The sequence below is a fragment of the Aphis gossypii genome, chromosome 1 (genome assembly GCF_020184175.1).
Source record: "Aphis gossypii isolate Hap1 chromosome 1, ASM2018417v2, whole genome shotgun sequence".
Taxonomy (NCBI): Eukaryota; Metazoa; Arthropoda; class Insecta; order Hemiptera; family Aphididae; genus Aphis; species Aphis gossypii.
The window spans coordinates 71,343,436-71,367,276 of NC_065530.1; the positions used below are offsets into that span (position 1 = coordinate 71,343,436).

The 23,841-nt window shown below is 30.8% G+C and overlaps 1 protein-coding gene across 2 annotated transcripts in view; it reads left to right on the forward strand.

The window, feature by feature from the left end:
* The first annotated feature begins 6,846 nt into the window (after positions 1-6,846).
* LOC114127163 (mucin-17) overlaps positions 6,847-23,841 on the forward strand; it is a 77,220-nt gene continuing 60,225 nt past the window's right edge. For both annotated transcript variants that reach the window (XR_007605314.1, XM_050204598.1), the window contains exon 1: positions 6,847-7,371. Coding sequence is in view for 1 of the 2 variants with exons in the window: in XM_050204598.1 (XP_050060555.1) it covers positions 7,278-7,371 (94 nt within the window). In the remaining variant the exon portion in view is untranslated. The remainder of the gene's footprint in view (positions 7,372-23,841) is intronic.

The following is a 23,841-nucleotide window of genomic DNA, read 5'->3' on the forward strand; positions in this document are numbered from 1 at the left end:
AAAGTTTCATAAGTGTAAGTACTTCTTGCCGAAACGGTCATAGCAACATTTTCTGATCTGAATTAAAATTCTTAGAAGAAAATATTTTTAACTTTCGTTCAATATCCAATTTATTCGACGTTTGTACTTTGTACCTATAGAAAATTAACGTACCAATATATTTTCGATAATTTAACTTTCTTTGAAAATAACTTACGAGAAAACTTATATTACATTTTCAAGCTTTATGAAATAGAAATGTTGGTCCTCCTTCCAATCTAAAATCTTGGATACGCCACTGACGTACACGATGATAATATCAAATTACTTACGTATTATACGTACACCTACGTTCAATATTGTGATTACCATTTACAATAATAATAAAACTTAAATTATGAAACTCGACCCGATTGAGGTCCAATAAGAACGACACTTCCAAATAAAATTAATTACGATAAGAAAAACGATTAAATTCAAGAAATAGCAATTGTTTTTCACGTGTAGGATGTTAGGATATGCTTGAAGGATTACATTACACTGTAACTCGTTCTCAATTTTACTATAATAAACGACCGTCGTTGTCTAAGTATAAATAATAATTAAGATTTTTTCGTGCATTTTCAGTTTTACAAGACGTTATATGCATAGTATTATATTATAAAATTAAAATAAGTATAAAATATATTAATAATAATAATAAATTATAACAATCATTATTATTATGAATATAGAAAACGTCTCATGTGAACGTTTAATCGTAAAATGAAGGTAACCGTACTATTATAAATATGTGCCCAAAGCACAATGATCATATTGTATTATATAATATACTTCAAAGTTTGAACCATTTGACTAGTTAACATTATATTACGAGTAACATATTTGGTATGAACATACAAACAATTGAAGTAGGTATTCATTTATTGTCAATTTTAACCTAATTAATAAATATTATAACTACGAACTAATGAAATCGACCGTTCACAGAGATAACTATTTATTTTTTTCATTTAGATGTCATGGGTGTGCATTACTTTCATTTTGATTGAATTTAGTGAATATTAAGGCCACGCTCAATATCTTTAAAAACAAATAAGGTCAACGTGTTTATAAACTGACAATATATAAGTATTAAGTATATAGTATAATAAGTATTCTTCATATTTCAAATTAAATATTATAATACATTATTATTTGCAGACGCCAGACACTCTACATGATAATTATATTATAATTTATTAAATTTCGATTAAGATAATCATTATCAATTATTTTTTTTTGTAAAATTAAAATATTAATAACAGGTATATATTATTATAATTATTATTATTTTATTAGATTTTCAATAATCATTATTTCGATTTCTGTTTGCTCGGGCCAAATACCATATGTATAAAAAATAACAATATTAATTGTTAAAAATATATTACATAGTTATTTAGTAACAACGTAGTATTTATGTAAATAAGTACTTTAAATAAAAACTTTAGTATAGTACATGTATATTATTTTAATTGCTCATTAATAAATATTAAATTTGATATTTATTTTTAAGTTTTGCTTTACTACGTACCTAAATTTTTTCAACATCTTGCTTTTGAAATGTATCAATATTTATGTAAACACTTGCTAAAAAAAATCAAAACTTTGAGTGATTTTTAGAATTTTCTCTTAACTCGGTGTTTTATTGAAATAGAAAACTCAGTTTAAGATTGATTATTGAATTTGGTCTATAAAGTAATCATAAGAACTGACACAAAGAGGAAAATCAAAATCACTACCTAAGTGTCTACATTTTTCAATTATTTCTTAAAAAAGCTTTATATTTGAAATTTTGAAATATTAATTATGATTCATGTATCATATTAAATTGTATAATATCTTCAATCCCAAAAGGATTTTTATCAAGATCAATTTTATAAAACAGAATAATTTTATATTGCCTTGTTTTTAATAGAACATTGTTTTACAGAATATTGTGTAACACAACACGTAATTTTAATTAACTTACAAAACGATCTCCTAATTTTTGTATGGTATAATATATATATATGCGTGTGTGTGTGTATGTGTGTAGGTTGCTAGGCTTAGACTTTCCACAGAGATGACACATTTTTATTTATCATTAAATTATATGATATTTAATTATAATTAAAATTAACTTATATAATAATATTTTTTCAAATATTAGCATAATGTTTATTAAGATTCTGTTTTCAAATGAAACAAAAATTAATAATGTTACACACACAGTGTGATGAAAAATAACAGTAATTAAACATTTTAATATCTACAGCAAGTTTAATTATTAAAATCATAATTACAAAATTATTATTTTTATTTATAGGTTAATAAATAAAATATGGTCTTATTTTTTTTTAAAATTCAAAAGTTACAACAAGAAATAAAAATTATAAGTTCTTATTTTCTATAAGAATTACTTAGTATTTTTATTTTTATAATTAAAGTGCGCAATAATATATATATTTTTTTTTTTACTGCAGTTAAGATGTATGGTACACGGTTTCAGTTTAAAACTTTTTGCTGGTATTTTAAGCCGTATAACAATAATATAATATAGTAAATATAACAAACATATACCATGAAGCAAATTAAAACAATAATGTTTTTTTTATATTATACAACGTTTCTCGTAAAATAAATGGACTGTAGTAATAATAGTTTTATATTATTATTAAATTTATTAAATAACTATATTACTACATTTATTATACATACATACATATTACATATCAAATATTATGTTGTATATTATTATTTTTATACATTGGCTTAATATTCCGTTATGTTTATCTGCAGCTGTGCATTAAATTGTTAATAGCAGTAAAAATATATATGAAATTATAAAATATCGTAATGGTTGTACAGATAAAACACTCGGTAATTTGCAAATTGACTATGAAATAACGTTCATTATACATATATGTGTATAATATATGAATCAAATTACGTATATTTATAAATTCATAAAAAATACATCCGAAGTTCAATTCGATATAATAGCTTTGATTATTTTTACTATACTTGTTAATAAAATAAGTTTGATGGTGACGACTAGAATAAACAAATTGAACACATATTTAAGGCCGTAGCCAGAAAAATATTTATTTATTTTTTTTTTTTGGGTAGGTGTAGATTATAAATATATATGTTATATTATGTAATAAAATATGATATTATAAAAATATTGTTTGTATTAAGAACATGACATTGTTTTTTAAACTTATAATAGGCATTAAAACAATTCAATATTTTTTCAAAAAAAAATTTCTAAACCCTAAATTCCCTTGGCTACGTCCTTGCATACATTTATATATTAAATTTAATAAAATAATATAGTGCATCTATTGTTTACAAACTTTTCCTACATAGTAGTTTATGAGTAATACCAATATGTTTTTGTTAGCAATACGGTTTTTTTTATTATTATTTTTTAGAAAATTAACGATCTATAGTTAATACTTATATTATATTATATTAATAAGAGAATTTCATGATTGTATTTACACATTTCAATATAAATCATATAAATAGGGATACCATTCGGTAATTGAGCCCAGCATAATTTTGATTATTATGTTATTTATGAATGTATGTATAGGTATACTTATAGTAAGTAAACAGTAAACAACATTCATATTTTAATCGGTGCATTGGATCTTCAAGGATAGATTAAGTAGTACAATAATAATTTATAGACAATGCATTATTCAATCATCGAGTAATATGACAAATATTCCACCTTACATTTGGGGGGGGGGGGGGTAGTTGGTCTTCGTCATCCTCTAGTTACGCATTTACACTAATGGAAGCTTTATTGAAGGATCTGGACAACGTAAAATAATATTTATATCATACTCATGTAATATAAACGAAATACTATTTGAAAACGAGATCGCATTCCGAACCGTCCCATACGAAATAAACAACGTGACGTAAACTTGGTTTTAAAACTAAATAACAGGTACGTTTTAGTATGCAGGTCTTGCGTGTTGATTGTACGAGTATATTAAAATTTGAAACGACGCGATTCGCGATACCCATGTTGCCACGTGATTCGTTATAACTTATGAATTTATAAGTTATGACTTATGACTAATGATAAGCCAAAACACGTGAAAAACACCACGCTTACTCGTAGTTTAATGACAATCATATTGATATATATATTATTATTCAATAACATACACTGCAATTATAAAAATATTTTAAGATAAGTTAATTTAGTTACCTATGTACTATTTGTACTACCTACAATGTCCTAAATTCCCATTTTCAAACTATATTATAATAACTAATAATTATACATACAAATTATGAGTATATAACATTTTATATAATATCTATATTCTCCATCTCTACATACATTTAAGTATTTTTATTTTCATTTTTTTTTTAATCATCATAATATTTTCTATTTTAAATGTTAATCAAGTTTAGTGAATGTTTTCTGACGAGAAAATACGTTAACCTATATTATGTATACACACATATGTATATATATATATAATTTAAATAGTTACACATGATTAGAGCAATGATTTTTATGCTATAAAATAGTAATTTACCTTTGTAAACATCTATTTAGTTAATTTTACCAACATTTTATAAAATAACCATATTTTAAATTCAATATTTAATGAAAATTTTAATTTATCATTAACTAATATTACGCACAAAAAAAAGAACCAAAAACCTATAAACCAACAATTGAGAACATAGTTACTATAGTTATTTAAAGTATCTATACTAGATTATAAAATCAATATGGTGATGTCAAAAATAGTTACCTATCTTATATTATTAATTACAACGTACTTTATTGAAATTTGTATTATTTACACCAAATAATGATTATTGTTAATATGACCATGAATATAGTTTAATATAAAAATACAAATTTTATCTACTTTCTTATTAGTAAAATATTTAAAAATATGCATTTATTCAAAAATATTTAAAAAAGAAAATGTTTGATTTTATTCAGTGTTCTAAAGAATAATCATTTTTTAAGAATTAATAATTCTGCTATCTGTATTCAATACAATTATATCTTAACATAAAAATCGGTGACTAAGTTATAATATATCCAATACTTTAGTAGTAGAATTTTTAAAATTTTATACTCTGCTCAGGCACATACAAAAAAAAATTTACAATAATCAATATTTACCGATGAATGATAATATAAATAAATAACACAACTATAAATTTTCAGTGGGGATTGAACCCTCACCCCCCTGTATATGTGCCTGACTCCGCTCATCGATATAAATATATATATTTTTTAAATCGATTAAACAATACTTATTATTAGGTATATAGCTTAGAGTTATCTGAATATGCTGAATTGCATTCAAATATTAATATATAGAAACCATTTTCTTTTTAAAAAAAGGCTAATTTCAATCTTCCTCTAAACATTTTATGGACTAAAAATAATTATAACAATTTTCTTTTAAAAATATGACATAATATTATGTAAAACAAATTAATAATTATTTATGCTTTAAAAAAATTGAAATACTACAAAGCAAATAAACAACGTGAAACAAATGAAAATTAAATTATAAAATTTCAAAACGTTGAAATTTTTAGGTAGTAATTACATAAAGTAAAATAATTATTCATCTACCTAATATAATTTATCGATTTTTATTGGAGTAAAATAGTAAATGAACACTGAAATAAAATGATATCTCAATTTTGGAGGAATCTCCGGCCTGCCACCCCCCTTAGGATAGCCTAGGTTTTCTTGACCAATTAAGTATACAACATTCTTAACCGTAATTCTCTTAATACTTATTCATTTAATTTGATTTTATCACTCATCATAATACTAATATGATTATCGTTTATATCTATAATAGGTGTGTACTGTATGTTATATTATATACGTATGTATAAAAAAGGACTTATCTAAAATTGTGTAAAATGGTAATTTTTTCGTAGTTACAAGGTCCATTTCTACGTAGTTTCTATGTGTACTTATACGAATATCTACGCGTTTATTTTACGAAGTTGTTAAAAATCAATAAAAAATATCGTTTGGTAGGTACTTAACAGTTTATTGCTGTTGACCATATTATTTTGGTGTCTTTACAAAATACATCATTGTTGTTGACATTTATGCACATATATGCGTATAAGTACATAACGGACTCAAACGCTTCATTATATTATATCGGCGTTGACATGTGTGTAGTTAAGTCTTAGAGCTATGATATTATATGCTCACGCGCGAGCGATCATATACGTTATGGACCGATAACAAACAACAGTCGATGGCGACGGTCATTGGGTCGTCGCAGGATCTTCCGCAAGACCGCAACGGTCATCACCGCCACATTAGGACAGTCTGCGCTTGATTTGCTCGCAAATGTGTCTGTGTGTGTGTGTAGACTGATTGCATGTGTGTGTGTGTGTGCTCGGTTACGGGTCATTTGGTCGACGTATCGTAGCAGAGGTCAACGAGCAAATACCGTCAGCGGCGGTGAGTTTTTAATTAATGACGGAAACGGTGACTTTATAAGACTACAACTTACACTTCTGCGACGACGACGACTAGAAATATAGACGGAACATTATTATTATTATTGTTATTTCGTGCCCTTCTCCTGGGAGGGAAGTGGTGGTGACGGTAGTATAGTGACTACTATACAGCATAATGGTAGATATCTATAAAACAGTTGTAGTAGTAGTAGTAGTAGTAGTAATAGTAATAGTAATAGTAATAGTAATAGTAATGGTAGTTCCGAGTATAGCGCTGTGTTTAGAAGAAGAAAAAGAAGAAGAAGAAGAAGGAAACGTGGTGAAAGATCTGCTGTGCCAGCGCGCGGTAGTGGATTGAGGTTAACCTCATTCGTTCGTTGGCACAGACCGCGGCACCATGTCCGAATCGCGTGAGTGAACCACAGTGGTTTTCGCCGACAATTTTACGATTTAATACACATATAAACGCACGCGCGTATTCACATGTATACACAATTTTAAACATTTCCGGTTGATTCCGTCAGTGTTTGCTTAAGATTTTTATATTTTATATCGTTTCCGTACGTTTTGTTCGTTGTATGTATTTTGTTTAATTTTTATAAAATAATTTTAAATCCCTTTTTATTATTATTATTTTTTTCTTATCGTGCGTAAGTTTAATATGTTGTGAACTCTGTACGAAATGTTCGGCGTGTCACAGGATTACGAGCTCGTTGTTTACTCTATCGTCGTAGTGTCAGTTTAGATTTTGGATTTACTGCGGAATTGATAAACTCGTTATAATGGCTACGAAGCGTAAGAAGCTCTTGCCCGCCAGAACTCTGGCCCTGTTGCTGGCCAGTTTATTTGTTTTTGACTGTTTAGCTTTAAATGCAGGTGAGTGAATCAATATTTTAATTTAGTAATTATTTAACTATATTCATCTGGTATTTCAACTGGTTACATACAATTTACCAAAATGTTGAAATAATACAAATTATATATTTTTTTCACTTTAGATTTATATTTATAATTATTAGTGGTAACTATTTTGTACAGCAATCTACACTATTATAATCGACACATTTAATGTCAATACCTCGCATGGTTTAATTATTTTGAACGAAAATGTTTACTTTTTTAATTATTTAATAGTTTATTATATTGCTAACTTACTGAAGATATGAACTATTTTATTAGCTTTGAGCTTTGAGACGTTAACTGTATATTGAATATACCTACATACAATACTACACTATCTACCCATTTTCTGATTTTATACCATATCAGAAATATGTACGATAATATTAATCAATTTAAATACTTAAGTTTGCATTATTATATCATTGTTTTAAACGCTAAGAAGTTTTGTTTGAAATCTTGTTATAAGAACATTATTAAAGCACAGATATTATAATCTATGGTATTTCATACTCTATCTCGCTTCTAAAAAAAAAAAAAAAACTTTTTTTTTTTTTTGACAAAATTATCAAATGATATCAATCATAATCTTATAATGCTTTTTTATTTTTTATTTTGATACGCAATGGGCCTTGTGGTGAAATTTATAAGCTTGCGTTAAAGTCACCATAAGTCACATAGTCGTTTTTTTTTCCATCAAGTGATAGTTGTATGCATATATTACATTTCTGCTGTAATCCCGTAGATCAGATCAAATGTTTATAAAAGTCCAAATTTATATATATTTAACTCGCGATTTACTCGTATTTCGTCTTCCCTTTCTTTTGAAATGATATATTATTATCATTGTTCAGTATATTCTATTGGAGCGCCGCCGGGGCGCTATGGTGAACGATATATACATATATACTCATACGAGACGAACAATAGCAAACAGTAGACGATGAAGGTCGGATACTATTTGAAACAAATTAAATACAATGGGAATATAAAAAAAACATGTAAATTGAAAAACATACTTTCATTCGTGTATAAATAATAATATTAGGTTTTTCATTAGCATAATATTATCCGATCATAATAATATATGAAATTGTACCGTGGATGCTTTTTTTTATGTATAATAGTATTGTAGCTGATTACGAAACCACAGCCATCGCCTGTTTTCCACTATTGTTTTTTCACCACAATACTGACTATAGGTGTTTGCTAACACATCTATTTTATTATATGTTATCGTCGAAGAGATGACACTTATTATATCTTTGTATCATAATCGGTATATTGATTATCACATAATCAGTTGCGGGTGTGTTATATATGTTAAAAAAAAACTAATTTTCTGAAGCGCCGTCAGTGTTTGTCACGTACTGAAAAGTAAAAGTCCATTGTATTATTATTATTATTATAATCCAAATAATAGTGATCAAACTTAATTAATCAAAATTAGATTGTGAACTGCATATACACGAGCTGATCCAGGAAGAGTTATTTTGCGACAGGGCGTTGAAGTCTTCGCGTAATAACGTAATTGCAGCAGCCTTCCTTCTCGCGTGTTTTGTTTTGCATTTTTTTTTTATCGCATAAATACTTTCTATGTATGAATATGGTTTTATTACGTCTATACACGAATCGAGATATGTGTATGCATGTATATTATATTCGTATATATAATAGCATTCGTCTTTCAATCATAGAATTTTCGTGTTTAAAAATTGTATCCCCCGTTGGCGGCGAAAGTGGTTGCGCATATTATATTCCCGACGGCTATTTTAATGATCCTCATACTGATTTACTAATATGTAGAAATAACTCTAATCAACTCTAGAAAACCAAATTCATTATATTTTTCATTCGTCACATAAAACTGTATATTATTATATACATTTAATACAATGTTTGAATTATTGATTTTATTTCTATAATTCAATGTAATAATTATATATAATTTTATTAGTGAAATTTAAGTTCGTATTTAATAAAATCCTACTTATATAATGTATAATATATTATATTGTATGTAATCGATATAGTAGGTATTTTATTGTCAAATTTCACGTCCCAAAATACTTATCAAACGAATAAAAACAGATCAATGTACCCAATTGGTATTTTTTTTTTTTTGTGACTGTATTCTCGATGTAAAAGATACTGAACCTGTTGGCGCGACCAGCCATAGCGGTTCCAGGTGAAATCCGCCGGAGACGTTAGACAGTTTTGTGAGAACTCATACACCTCGTTAGTCCTCTCCCTTCCTAACACCCCGATCAAACACACGTGTCGTTTGAAATTTAAATGTATCTATACTCAACAAACGATCATACGACGAAAGAAAATAAAAAAACCCAACGACCTAATAAGTAACCTAAAAAGAGAATATAATAATATATTATACGGATCAAGCGGTGAACCTATATAAATCTTAAAAGTCTTGCCAAAAATGTATAATAATATATATAGACTTACTACAGTTAAAAAGAAAAAATTTCGAAGAAAATAAATTATTAAAATTTCAAAAATATTTAAACTTATATGTTTGTAATCACGCAAATAATAATATTATAAAATAATGGGTTTAGTGTACATATACATGCACGTCGTTTTTCAAAATTCCGTTGGAGGTGCGCATTTCGGTGATGAGTTGCGACGATGACGATTCTCGATCAATGCGATTCGTGGCGAATAAAAAAAAAAAAAAAAACGAGACGCAGTAAAATAATAACGATAATAATAATACGAAGAAGAAGGAACAGATTTGTCCGGGAAAGAAGATTTGGCGGTTTTGTCGAGAAGACAATGTGGCACAACGACGGGTGTGAGAAGGGGAAAATAATCGCCGGATGACGGCGGTGTATGGTCGTGGGTTACCACGAGGCAGCGACGGCGAGTCTGACACAATTCCTCAGGCCGGCCGGAGCCGGAAGCCTCCGAGCAATACTATACACGACTACCAGCCATTACTAGATATATTATTATTATTTTACACACAGATACGAAAACCAGTCGGACCACACTCGATTTTCGCGCTATCGTTCTTTCTGGCGGCGGCAAGTCGAACGTTCATATACTATGCGTAAAATACACTCACACACATATTTAATATATGTACGATAATATATAGACCTGATATTTATATATATATATATTAAGTGTATACACAGGTACTGATTATATACTTGCATACGCTTCTAAAATAGTATCACACCTGTCTGTGCACAAATTTTTAGGACTCATGTCATCATAATATATGATAATATGTCAGCTGTTGATTTCGCGATAAAACGAATCGAATAAACGTTAATAATGACAAATAAACGTATAATAGATACCGCGTTTGAGCATAATGATCTTATTGCGGCATTTATGGCCATGTAGTATATAGCGTTCAGTAGCCCGCAGGGTGGACTGCCCACGAGAACTTCAACGCCGCTTGTGCAAGTCTTATTATTATAATATATATATATACAGACACAAGTATATATTATATTTTATGTTGATGTCTCGTAGCGTGCATGTTAATATGTTATATATATACATGTGCTTTATAGGACGGCATATTATGTTACTATGTAAATTTAAGAATTAAACGTTTTCGAAAAATGTGTGGAATGGTGTCAGATATATTTTTAAAAATGTTGTTGGCGCCGCAGCAGTGCAGTGCACGGTGTTCGAATATGCCGGGATAAATAACGTGTATACGAAAAAATGTAAATATTAAAAAAAATAACAATAACAAGAAATGAATAAATTACGGCCTTTTTTTTTCTTACTATCAAGTTTCTATATAATAAACCGATCACCGTCAGTGTAAGACGGCATTTCGACGGCAAATAATATAAAGTATAAATACTGTCTATACGATAATAATATGATGAAATCGTTCGTGGAGACAAACCGACAATGCGGTTTTTTCAAAGTCTACGACCGGCGAACGTCGAACCATAATTACCATTCCTGCGTGTATATTACGGTCGGTTCTTCGCATATTACGTGACGACAAAATTATTGGTTTGCGAATAGAAAACAAAAATTGCATTACACAATGCCGTCGTCGTAGTCGTCGTCGTGTCTTTAATACAATTAAACAAAAAATACGAAACACGACAGCAGTGTACATAGTGGATAATAACGCTATATTATGTTCTTTTGGTTTGGACGTTATAACATTTTCTATTCTTATTGTCGATAGCCGAATGCCGAATGTCTGACAATTAACAATATGTCGTAACCTCCATAGTATACCTATAAAAGGTAGGTATACGCGAACGACCTACATTTTCGAGTAAATTTTTTTTCTTAAAGAGTGCGTATCTCTGATTGAGATCGTTCCGGGATGAATAAAATCGTAATCGCAGTAAATCCGGAGTTAATCGTCACAAACTACTTCAATAATAAGTAATAACAATCGTCATCGCCGCCATTTGACAAATGACGCGTAGTATACCTACCGCATATAATATTATTATAACACGGAACGTCCGCCGGATTTCGTGTGGTTTCCCGCCGAATTCACCTCCCATCGCGACACTCAATATTATTCAAATACGCCACGGATTACAGACGTATGCGTTTTTCGTCACCGAAAACTAATCATAGTCGCAATTTGTAACAGACGATACCACACCGTCACCCGATAATTATATAAATATACATTATAAATTGTAGTTCGTACCAGCTCATATGATAATTTATTATTATTGTATGCAATGAGCGTGAGAGTGAAAGGAAAACGGCATTATAATATAGATATACTCTTACATACCGGTTAGACGCTGCAGTGCACTATATTATATTTTAATATTTATCACTCGAAATTAGATATTCATTTTTTAAAACCTCGTTTGTGTAAAAGTGAACGACTGAATGACAATCCCCGCGATCGCTTTTTTTTTTTGTTTTTCTATGTACACGAATAAATACCAAACAACCTTGATGAGATCGCCATACTTATCGTTTGCATACCATCGTGGAACACTAATATAATCGATAATGTCATAATAAACGCATTATAATTAGGTATTATTGTTGTAAATATTATCATCGAACAGCGGGCGTTCCAATCACACGACGACGCCGTTTAACGAAGAATTGATTATTGAAAAGTACTTTTACCGAAAACGTCGTCGCCCTGCACATACACACTATACACACTTCTCGATGTTCGTCGATAACACGCAGAGTTACAATAAACGTACTATTTCCTTTCCGTCTCGATGATTTTCATGTCACGGTTCCACTAAATAGGCACGCATACGGTGTATATATAAATATATAGATATGTCATGACTAATATTTGATATTCATAAAATTTTAAAAAAGACGTTCAATACTTGTCTTTCCCATCTGTTCAATATAATATATTGTATATTCTAACTATAAATAATAATAATATATAGACGATAACATGGGTATAGTAAATATCATTGTCATAAAAAAAAAACTGTCCAATGGGTTAATAGCAAGAGTGACGCCGACGATTATTGTTGACAATCGATTTTCTAAATGATACTCAAACCAAAACTCGAAAAATAAACACACACTGCACTTTTACTATTGGTTTTAAGATGGTCAATTGAATTCCGACAAATCGGAACAAAATATGAACTATCGGAAATATCTTATATCGTACGTAACTGTACGTGTAAGCACAGTGCGCGCAACAACTGACGTACAGTTTTGGATTTACCTGGTTTTTCTATAGTACAATGCATTATTTATGGCCGTATAGGTTGTAGGTATCACAATTGCCCGTGTGAGCATACCGGAATTAACAATCACGTCATTTCCACGTCGAGCTGAAAAAATGATCGATTTTTGTGCGTACGTAATTTATTATATAGGTAATAGAATATAACAGATTTCAGTATAAGTGGGCGAGCTATAACTATAGCTACTGTACGGTGTACAAGGCACACAATGTGATGATAATAATAATATGTATCGACATCGTATATTTTACGGTGTAGTTAATCGATGCGCGGTAAGAAGAGACTAGGTAGCAGAAACAATTTACACACCACGTTTAAACAACGTGTTGTATACATGATATATTATATTATTATGCATGTCAATTATGTAGTTCTTGTCAGCATCTGAGCCGCGGGAGACATATTGTCCGGACCGAGACGAAAGTGTACCTCCACGGCGGCGTCGTTGAACTATATGTATATATTAATATTATCATCATTACAACAATATAATAATAATAATAATAGTAATATATTGTGACATAAAATTCGACGAAATTTCAATAGTTTTCCGGAAAAACAGTGGCGCTGCAAAATCGTGTGAACGTATTCGGTTTTCACATGTCCATAACACGATGATGCGCGTGTTTACTGCCGATCACTTTTCATTTCACTTTTCGAACGGTGCAAAAAAAAAAAAGAAAAAAGAAATTATACTAATACTACTACTGCTACCATATTATTGATATGACATTCAAAATACCTACTGCAATACCTACCTACACATTAATACCCCGAATAAGTATTAAACCGTGGACATTGGACAGGTAGTCAGAAACTATAAAAAAAACATTCATGTACCTGCGTAAATATACTTACTGAATAGAACTAGGCATATTATAATATTGTTGAGAAACCAAAGCCCTGCGATCGAAGAAAAATAAACAGCGTGGGACGTGGCGCACGAAATTCGAATGAAAAGTGCATTGATACCGCGTCGCTCGTCGGACGACCGATTTGCATAAATTTATACTCATACGTTATAGCATATAATATATAGAAACACGTGTGTGGCCCTCGTCAAAGCTGGTTCACACGCTTCGAGCGATATAGTCGACTGCTCGCGGCTGAGGCTATTCTATTTTCGTCGCAAAACTTACGCGTTGTATCTCCGTTGCTGATGTGGGCGAAAAACGTGACAGCCTCGGATGGTACAGCGGTATACAAGCACGACGCCGCTGTTTTGACGGTTTTATTTTTTTGAATCGCGCCCATTGAAGATATCCATCAGCCGGGCACCGCGACATCTCGTCGTAATATACGCACCTACGTCATATTATGCATATAACGCATATATAATACACTTGAGTACGTACCATTTGTGTTGTTAACTGTTATTTTTCTGTATCTTTTTATTATGATATGACTTCATGTTTTACAAGACCGTTACGATATTAAGTATTGTTTTAAAAAACGTTTTAGCAGACGAATATATTTTTAACTCACACCTATGTGTTATAATAATAACAATATTATCGTGCGCTTTACGCCTACGATAGATAATTCAAACATCGTTGTCGTCACTGGCGAGAAAAAAAGACAAAACCTAAAACATAATATCGAAAGCGTTACAGCAATATCATTATACGACATAATTGGTGCTCGCGTCTTATTATGTGCCTAGGTATACAATTTATGTAGGCGGTTTTGAAAATAAATTTGAACATCGCTTCTGTATTTAACATAATATAATAATAATATTAGAAGATATACAAAGCAGGACTATAGCGACCTCGGAGGTAATGGTTAAGTGCGTCCAGAGCTGATATATATACGTATATTATGTTATATGACTTACCATACGTTATCCTTGCACGTAGCTGAACTGATAAGCCATTGGGCAACACGCATCGTATTTTAATATATATATATATATTATATTATTATAATGCATCATACCGGGTCCGGGTGTTTCAAGGTTTGTCGAGTGTGTTAACGATAAACTGGATTGTCCTATTTTAATAAGTCATAACTATTATGTAGATATATATATATATATATATATATATATATATATACATAAGACTGGAGTATTAAATGTGCGGTGGCTAGCGCGCAAACGACAAAGTTTGAAAGTGATTACATAAAGTTGTTAAACGCAAACTAATATCTCCGACGCCCGAGCAGAGCATATAAAATATACATATATTTTAATATACTGTATTATTATGTTCATTATGTTCGTATACTATTATTATAAACATAATATACTGACCGGTAGGTAGATACCCCATTTTGAGTTCGACGTTTAATCTTTAATCCATTTATTTATTCATTTATAATCGTTTTGAATAATTGTATAAGTGCATCTCGCGATAATGGCAGCCAGTGATTTCACAAAACGCGCGTTAATTATTCGGGCGTCGGCGACCCGACCACAATATCGAATGCAACCAGTTTTCAAGACCTGTTGAACGTTTCGCGCCGCGAAGAAAGTGTAGGCCGTTGCCGGTATCTTACACGTCGTGTGCGCCGGAGTACCGATATCACTCTCGGTGTGCGAGCAAAAGAGTGAGATTTCATCGTTGACTCGCCAGTTATGCCAAATACAATAATATTATGTACCACACGGGTAGTTTGGGTATATGTACCTTTATGGTGTGTTAGGTTCTCGGCGTGTACAATTGTACTCGGTGTAGTTCTGTCGATAAACAGTCGGCGAGTTCGATTGACAGTGGAAAGTTTTGTTCGGTGGCAAGCCCGCGAAACGACGACGTGCCCACTTATGGGCAGTCACCTTTTTGTTTTCGCACGAACGTCTAAAATACAATCACACGGTACCTACATAATGTAACACATAAATATATTATATATGTATTGTATACGCCGTATTAAGAACCGGCAAATTCGTTCGTTAGAAGTCTAACAAGAACGACCGGTCCCGCCCTTTTATATAACGACACAACCCTGGCCAGACCACGCCTGTAAATGGGTTTTTGTACATAACATATTATTATAAACGTATAATGCACCACACTAATAGCTGTATCTCCTAATAATAGTAATAATTATTGCAACCTGTGCAAATAATTGTCGAGTGGACAACACTATACGGACAACACTTGTCCGATTGCTTTATACACACCTGTTGTCGAGTAGAATATTCTATTATATTATTATTATTATTATTATACGAGATATAAAATTTTTTCAAGAAAAAAAATCGACGTAACTACACATCAAATATATATATATATATACCTTTATGCGCTGTTGCAACACACATGCAAGCATCACTGGTCACGTGGAAAAGCTGAACACAACAGAAGATATCTGTTCACGACTTAAATTTATTAGGTGTTTCATAACAATACCGTATGTGGTTATTTAAATTTTACCACTGTAACTACATTTGAATATAATCATATTATTATGTTTAAAAAAATTTTACTTTCGATAACATATAGGTAACTGTTTTAGTAACATTGTTTTTGAAAGAAAAATATATTTTTTTAATTTAAAAATTATTATTTGTTTGAAATTTATTTACTTCTATAATTTTTTTTTAAATATTTGTTGAGTATTTTTATATTATTCAACTATTCTTACATGAGTAAACTTTCTATAAAATTGTAAAGATAAAACACGATCATCATGGTAATTATACAGTTTAAAAGAATGTTTATGAAGGTATAAACAGGAGTATAAGTCATCAATAAACATAAAACTAATTGTTTATATAATGTTTATAATTATTACTATATTTACTAGATTTTACATCATGACTTGATAATAGTACCTACTTGTATGATATTTTCTAAACGATTAACTACATTATTTTACGTTTTCATAAATCAAATTTTATTTACTGTAATAATAAACTAATTTTAATATTAAAATTAAATTTCATATAAATGTTTTTTTTGTTTTTCAGTTAATTACTAATTTTTTAAATTCTTAATTATTTTAAGATAAATATGCAACATTAGTAATAATTAATAAGTTAAAAAAATATTGGTACCATACATTTTCTACGTAGATATCTATAGTACTATTTATCTTTTATTATCGTTCAATAATTTTATTATACTCAATATTGTATAATTAGATTTATTGTAATATCGCGGTAATTTTCACCTTGAGCATAATATTGATATAAATACAATCGTATTCATGATAAAAAAAAATTGTAATAATAATAATTGAGCATTGATCTAAACCAAGAGAACCGTTAAAGAAGGTCAAAGCATAACATGTTGTCTAGCTTTCATCTAATTTCATGTGTGTGGTACTGTGGTCGGTTATTATACGTGGGTGTGTGTAGTAAAATATAATGAATATCGGTCTTCTCTTGATCGTTCCGAGTGACCATTAACAATTTTTTTTTCTTAACATACCTATTACGGGCTATAGGTACATCACCCAAACAAGCGTTGATCGGAGAAATCTCAACGTTTGTCCGTATGCTTACACGCCGTGAAACACAATCCAACTAATAATAATAACAACAAGAAAACGAAATCAACATAATATATAATGACGATCAAATTCCATTTGTTACTTTCATCGGATTCTTGACCGTCATCATTGTCAGCGTCCTTTCCCTCGAACATATATTGTAATTACATCATCCATCATCATAATTTACTGATACCCGGTTACCTATATAAACATGGGTATGTCTGTATTATATCGTATATATTATAAGCATCTATAATACTACGTCGTATGTGTGCATTATACGTATCGGGTTTTTGTTTTTTTTTTCTCGTCCCGGATAACCGTTTAGACAGTTGGATGGATTTACATCTTTATTATCGTCGGTTTGTCTGTTCACACTATAAAAAATAAACATATATCATAATACTTAAAGAGAAAAAAAATAAAACATTTACAAATATATTACACGATTCTTATAATAAAAATAATGATATAAACCACATGAAACATAATATTTTCAAATAATGTAGGCAGGTATAGAATGTTTAAAACTTATAATATCATAGTTACAGGTACACATAATATATGAATTGATCAAAACATCGACCGTTTGACGATATTTTGAAAACGACACCACACGACGGAATATCGAATATTGTGTATATTATTATATATTTATACGCAAACATAAACCACATTATTATATATTGTATTACACTCAATACGGCGCGTTTTTCACGCTAACTCGATCGGACTACGGTTCGTCGGCTACGCGCTGCGAAATATTTACTTTTATTTGCTTTTGGATCCGTTCTAAAATCTTATCCTTATACACAGTATACACCACCGCATAATATCGTAAAACAAACTGCAGCGGAAACAATAGCGTCACCACACAACAACTATACACACCAATACACTAATACACGCACACGGGTACTTATTATATTATGCATATTTTTTTACGTCGATTTATTGGCCATCGTGCAAACAATACAACACAGGTTATGTTATATATAATATAAACTCTATTACAAGCCAAGCGCCTCTGCGGTCATAAGGTCAAGTTCGAAACGTGTTATGAGACTACTCCGCGCCCAGTCGCAGCTTATGTAGCTATAAATATACTATTTATTCAAGCGTTTGTGTGTGTGTCGGGTCGGGTCGGTAGCGCATTTAGAACTTTCTACCGTGATCGTAACGAAAGCAAGAGTGACTATATACATACAGAGAAAGTCCCACCCATGATAATGTTTCGTGTCGATCCCGGCGCGTACCTACCTATGTATTATAATGAATGTTTATAATACATAGGATACATAGAATACGTGTATATATATATAAGGGCTGCCGGCCACAACTGGTTATTATTTTCATTCCGGTCGAAATGATTTCTAATCTAGTCCCGGACACGAGTTTGCGTACAGAATAAGGGATGCGGTCTACGTATACCTACAATAATTGAGATATCAGTGTTGTAATTTAATGTTGTTATACGCATCTTACTAAACCCAGTTATTCGTGCCGTGTTTATAATTGTTGTTATGCATATAAAAAAAAAATAGTTTTTCAATAAACAATACAGTAATAAAACATAATAATTGTAAAAATGATATCCAAGGAATAAACGTTTTAAATACATTCTTGATGAAATAAAAAAAGTACAATATGTGTAACTTATACCTACTATCCAGAAAATAAATAGTTTTAATATTCTTTTTATAGGGACACATTTATGAGAATAAAATAATCATATTTCTTTTCTTGACTCCTAAGTGCGATATGTCGTAAGAGTAATTGTATTATTAGTTATCATTATACATAATTATTAATGTAATATATTGATTATTGTTATTACTTATTTATAATGGTACCTGCGAGTATTGTTGAACACGTTTGTTTAAAAATGTCCACCTCATAAATAAAATATGTTCACATTGTTTATTTTTTACATCAGCATATAAATACATTATACATTGCTTTAAATTACATGTTTGAATGACTTATTGATTATTATGTTTATTCTAGTTTGCAAAAAATTATATTTAATTATTAATTATGTCATAAGCGAGTGGGTGAAGTAGAATACCAGAAATACACACTTTACACAACTTAACAATATACCTACGCAAACCGCTATTTAGATTTTCTCTACGTCCTGGGTTAATGTTGTACAAATTACACACTCAATGCAATGCATGTACGTGTATCTATACATTTTAGGTATAAATTTCTAATAGCTTACAGTAATTATACGATGCTCTTCGACTAGGTACATATTTTACATCACATCGAATCGAATAATTCAACACGATTTACAATTATTATAATACCTGACGTTACCTACGAGTATATACATAAAATAGCATAACCTGACTGATTGATTGACTATCTGATTTATTATTGCCTAACCGGAACCACTGAAATTATGAGTATGAAATTTGGACAGTAGTTTCGTTTTATGATTAAGAGACGCATTAAGAAAGAATTTTCTAAAATTTTGAATTTTGTCAAAACCACTCAACTGACTATTTAAAATATGACATGTAGTTTTCATTAAACGTAGTTAAAGACAGAGTAAATCTACTAGTATTATTTAATTTGTCATGGGCAACGCCGTGCGATCTCAGCTGTACTGTCGTTGCAGACGAGTCGATTCGGACGATATACGTGTCACACGCTTCGCGAAATAGTATAAAATATGTTATTATTATGTATATAATATAATGTAATAATACGTCGTATAACCTCATCGCTCATTACCGGGTTCAGCGGACCGCTGGAAATTGATTCGTTATATGTAAATACACGTATGTATACTGTATAGTACTCGACCACGGGGGCGTGTATACATATTATATATATTATAATACGTATCTATGGTATTACCTATCGTAAATTAGTAATGTTACAATTTCGTAATGACAATAACAGTGTAATATGTATTGTGTACGGTGTCAGACCAAATTTGCCGACTTTTCCGGTGCAACGGTAGTGGTTTGAAAACGCGATTTCAAAAATAAAAGCCAACGCGTCGATTTTTCACGCCGCAGTACGACCGTACGAAATCGACGACAACTGACCGGGCGATGATGGGAGTTGATCGCGCGAGCTCGTCACTGCTGTATATATAGCCGACGACCGTATATAATGTGATATAGTCGGGCACGACCGTCCGGATTTAGCAATTATACGTTGATAAAATAATAAAATGGTAGAAAAAAAAATTATCTGAATATCGTCGGAACCGAAAACTGTGTCTCGCGAATCGGATTAGCGCGTATACCTACGCTAACCGCAGTGCGTCGTTTTTTTTTTAAATTATAGATATTTACAATAATTTTCCGTCCGTCCGTCGTGTGTGAGCAACAAGTATTGATGTTATGAGATATTCGTCAACCCCCCCGGTTGGTGCGGTAGTCGATTATACGGACAGTGCGCCGCGGAAAACGTTCGCCGCCACTGAGACGATGTTTCTTTCGCGTACTTACCGTACACAACACGGCCGTATAATGTTATTATTATACTCAGCTGACAGCCTCAAATCGTATAGTAATAATGATAACGACGATGATGATGATGATGATGATGATGACGATCTTTTCCTCTGCTCGTCCGCGCGCTGCAATGTCGTTTATAAAAGCGCACTTTCGCCCACGATTTCTTGACTATTATAGACCACCCCTACTCACGAACCGTACGGGATATAATATTATTATTAATCACACTATATTATATAGGTACTCTATACTTTCGGCCGCCGTGCGTTATGATCGAAACGTAGGTACATTATAAAATCGTAAATTTTAATGGGGTCCGTCTTCCTATGCCTCATAATAATATATTCCCACACGTGTATTAAAATATACGTACATGTTCATACCACACGCTTATTACGTGCGCGCCGCGTCTCGTTTATGTTTCTCCGCTGTCAGCGTCCGTTTCTGTTAATACGCGCACGGGCGAATTTCAAACCGGTATCGCGTTATTATCGTATTATATACAGATATTATTATTATTATTGTTGTATCCCGATACGAAAGTGAAACCTGCTCGGCTGTCGTCGATCACCCAAAGGGTTAATAAAGAAAAAAAAAGCTGTCAGCCAGATCCGGGTACGCGATATCATTCCGACGGAGCTTCGTACGACCGTACCTATATAATAATAATAATAATAATAATATCACGTGACACGCGTCGGTGGACAATATTATAATAATTGTTGTTAACACGGTGAGTCTCAGAGATGTCGAAAAGTGAAATTTATAATTTAAAACCGTAGTCTCCGTATATAAAAAATTCTTTAGAAAAAATTCGGATTCGCATATTCGACGAAGCGTCTTATTACTATATTGTATACTTAATACATAAATTATTATTACGACCAGCTAGGCTATACAATCTATACAATAATCTAAAAATCTATACAATATTACTTTAGTTATATTCAATATTTTAGTAATTATACTGCCCGAAAGGTCCACCGAATTTTATACGGCGTTTCATCGATATGTGCACTTCTTCGATTTGGTGTCTCACATCGGTGGGATCTCTGCACTATTTATCATTATTTTTTAATCTATATTATATAGATAAAAATACCTTTATCAATTATCAAGATATCAAGATACTTTTTAATTTTTTATATTTTATTTTTATCTGGCCACATACTATCTCTATTATATTAATAATTGTAATGTGTAATTTATAATTAAGTTTCCACTAACACTGCCCGCAATACACGATGATGGTGATATGTCCGGTTGTCGTTAACGAAATTTTGCGGATGTAACACGTGAGTTACAGAGTAAGTGTTTGAGGAGAGGGGGACCTGTAGTGCTGCACTTGAACTAGTTCGCTCGCGAAAAGTTATAAAACTCAAATTGCATTTTTCACTTCCGTTTCTCGTGCGAACAGAAACCAATCCCATCAAAACACCGCGCGCGTTTGTGTGTGTATTTGTGTTTTTACGTCAATTAAACACGTCGTGTGTTGTACAGAGGAAGCGTTTTACATTTTATTCTTGTGGGTCAAGGTGTCGCCGGTAACGGTTATTTTTCCCGTCTATTTGTCTGTTTATTTGTTTGTTTGTTTGTTTATTCGCCATTTCACCATTCGGCGAGCAACGCGCACATGTCTATAATATATTATATACGCACAGTAAAGTTGTACACCGTACACGCATCGCATTAATATTGTTGCGGCAGGCAGAATATAATTAGCCGAATGAAACCAGTTATATAGTCTACAATTGTACATAGACTGCAACCGTACGCGAAATTTGTTTTATTCTATTTTATTATCATATATTCGTATCCATCATGTTAATAATATTATACCTATTATAATTATTCCCGATGCCCATACTATTACTGTATCTACGTTTCCTCATAAATAGTATATATAATAGTAATACGCTGTTGAAACATCGGATTTTCGAACACCATCCGGAAAACGATTGAAAGGCGTTTACACGAAAGACAGTAGCAAGATAAGGTAAACAGAATAACGCGACCATATTCTTTTTCCATTCCTGTGGTGATAGTATGTGCGTGCAGTTTAATAAGACATAACCGGTCGCGTGTTAATACGAAGTGATTATGTGAACAATTATTATTATTATTATTATTATTACTTGAACTATAGCTATAATGAAAATGAATAACACCAACAGGCAACGGCCTACTGTGATATATTTGTTTTTACTCGTGACAAAAAAATAAAATTAAAATAAAATAAAATAAAAAAAAAACGTTAAAAAGTTAGGTAATGGTATGAGATTTAAAAATTAGCATTGCATTGTTTCAAATTTTGCTTTTTTGTAATGCGGTACAATATTTTAGGATAATCATATTATGCTTTATACTTGGGTTGATGTTTTATAACAAAAATAACAATAAATATGCTAACATTATTCATTGGCAACCCGCTCTTAACTCTAAAAGATTTAAATATCTCAACAAAACCTTTTGAGAATTAATGTAAAATACTATAGGAATAACGCTCCATAAATTAATAACCACATTATAATATACACTAAATGTGAAGGCATCACATATTTATATCAACCAGTATACGTATTACATTGATAAGATTATGACGGTTTTAAAGCGTATTATAAATAATACTCGTTTATGCAAATATGAAAATATACCGCGAAAATGAAAACGAAATAATTTAGACGAATAGGACATATTATTATGTGTAGTATATAAAATGATTCTATTGTTCCTTATTATTATAACTTCTTATAAGTTATTAAAAATTTGGATAAAAACTTTCATCAGTAAGAATAAATTAAGATTTTTTTTTTTTTTGT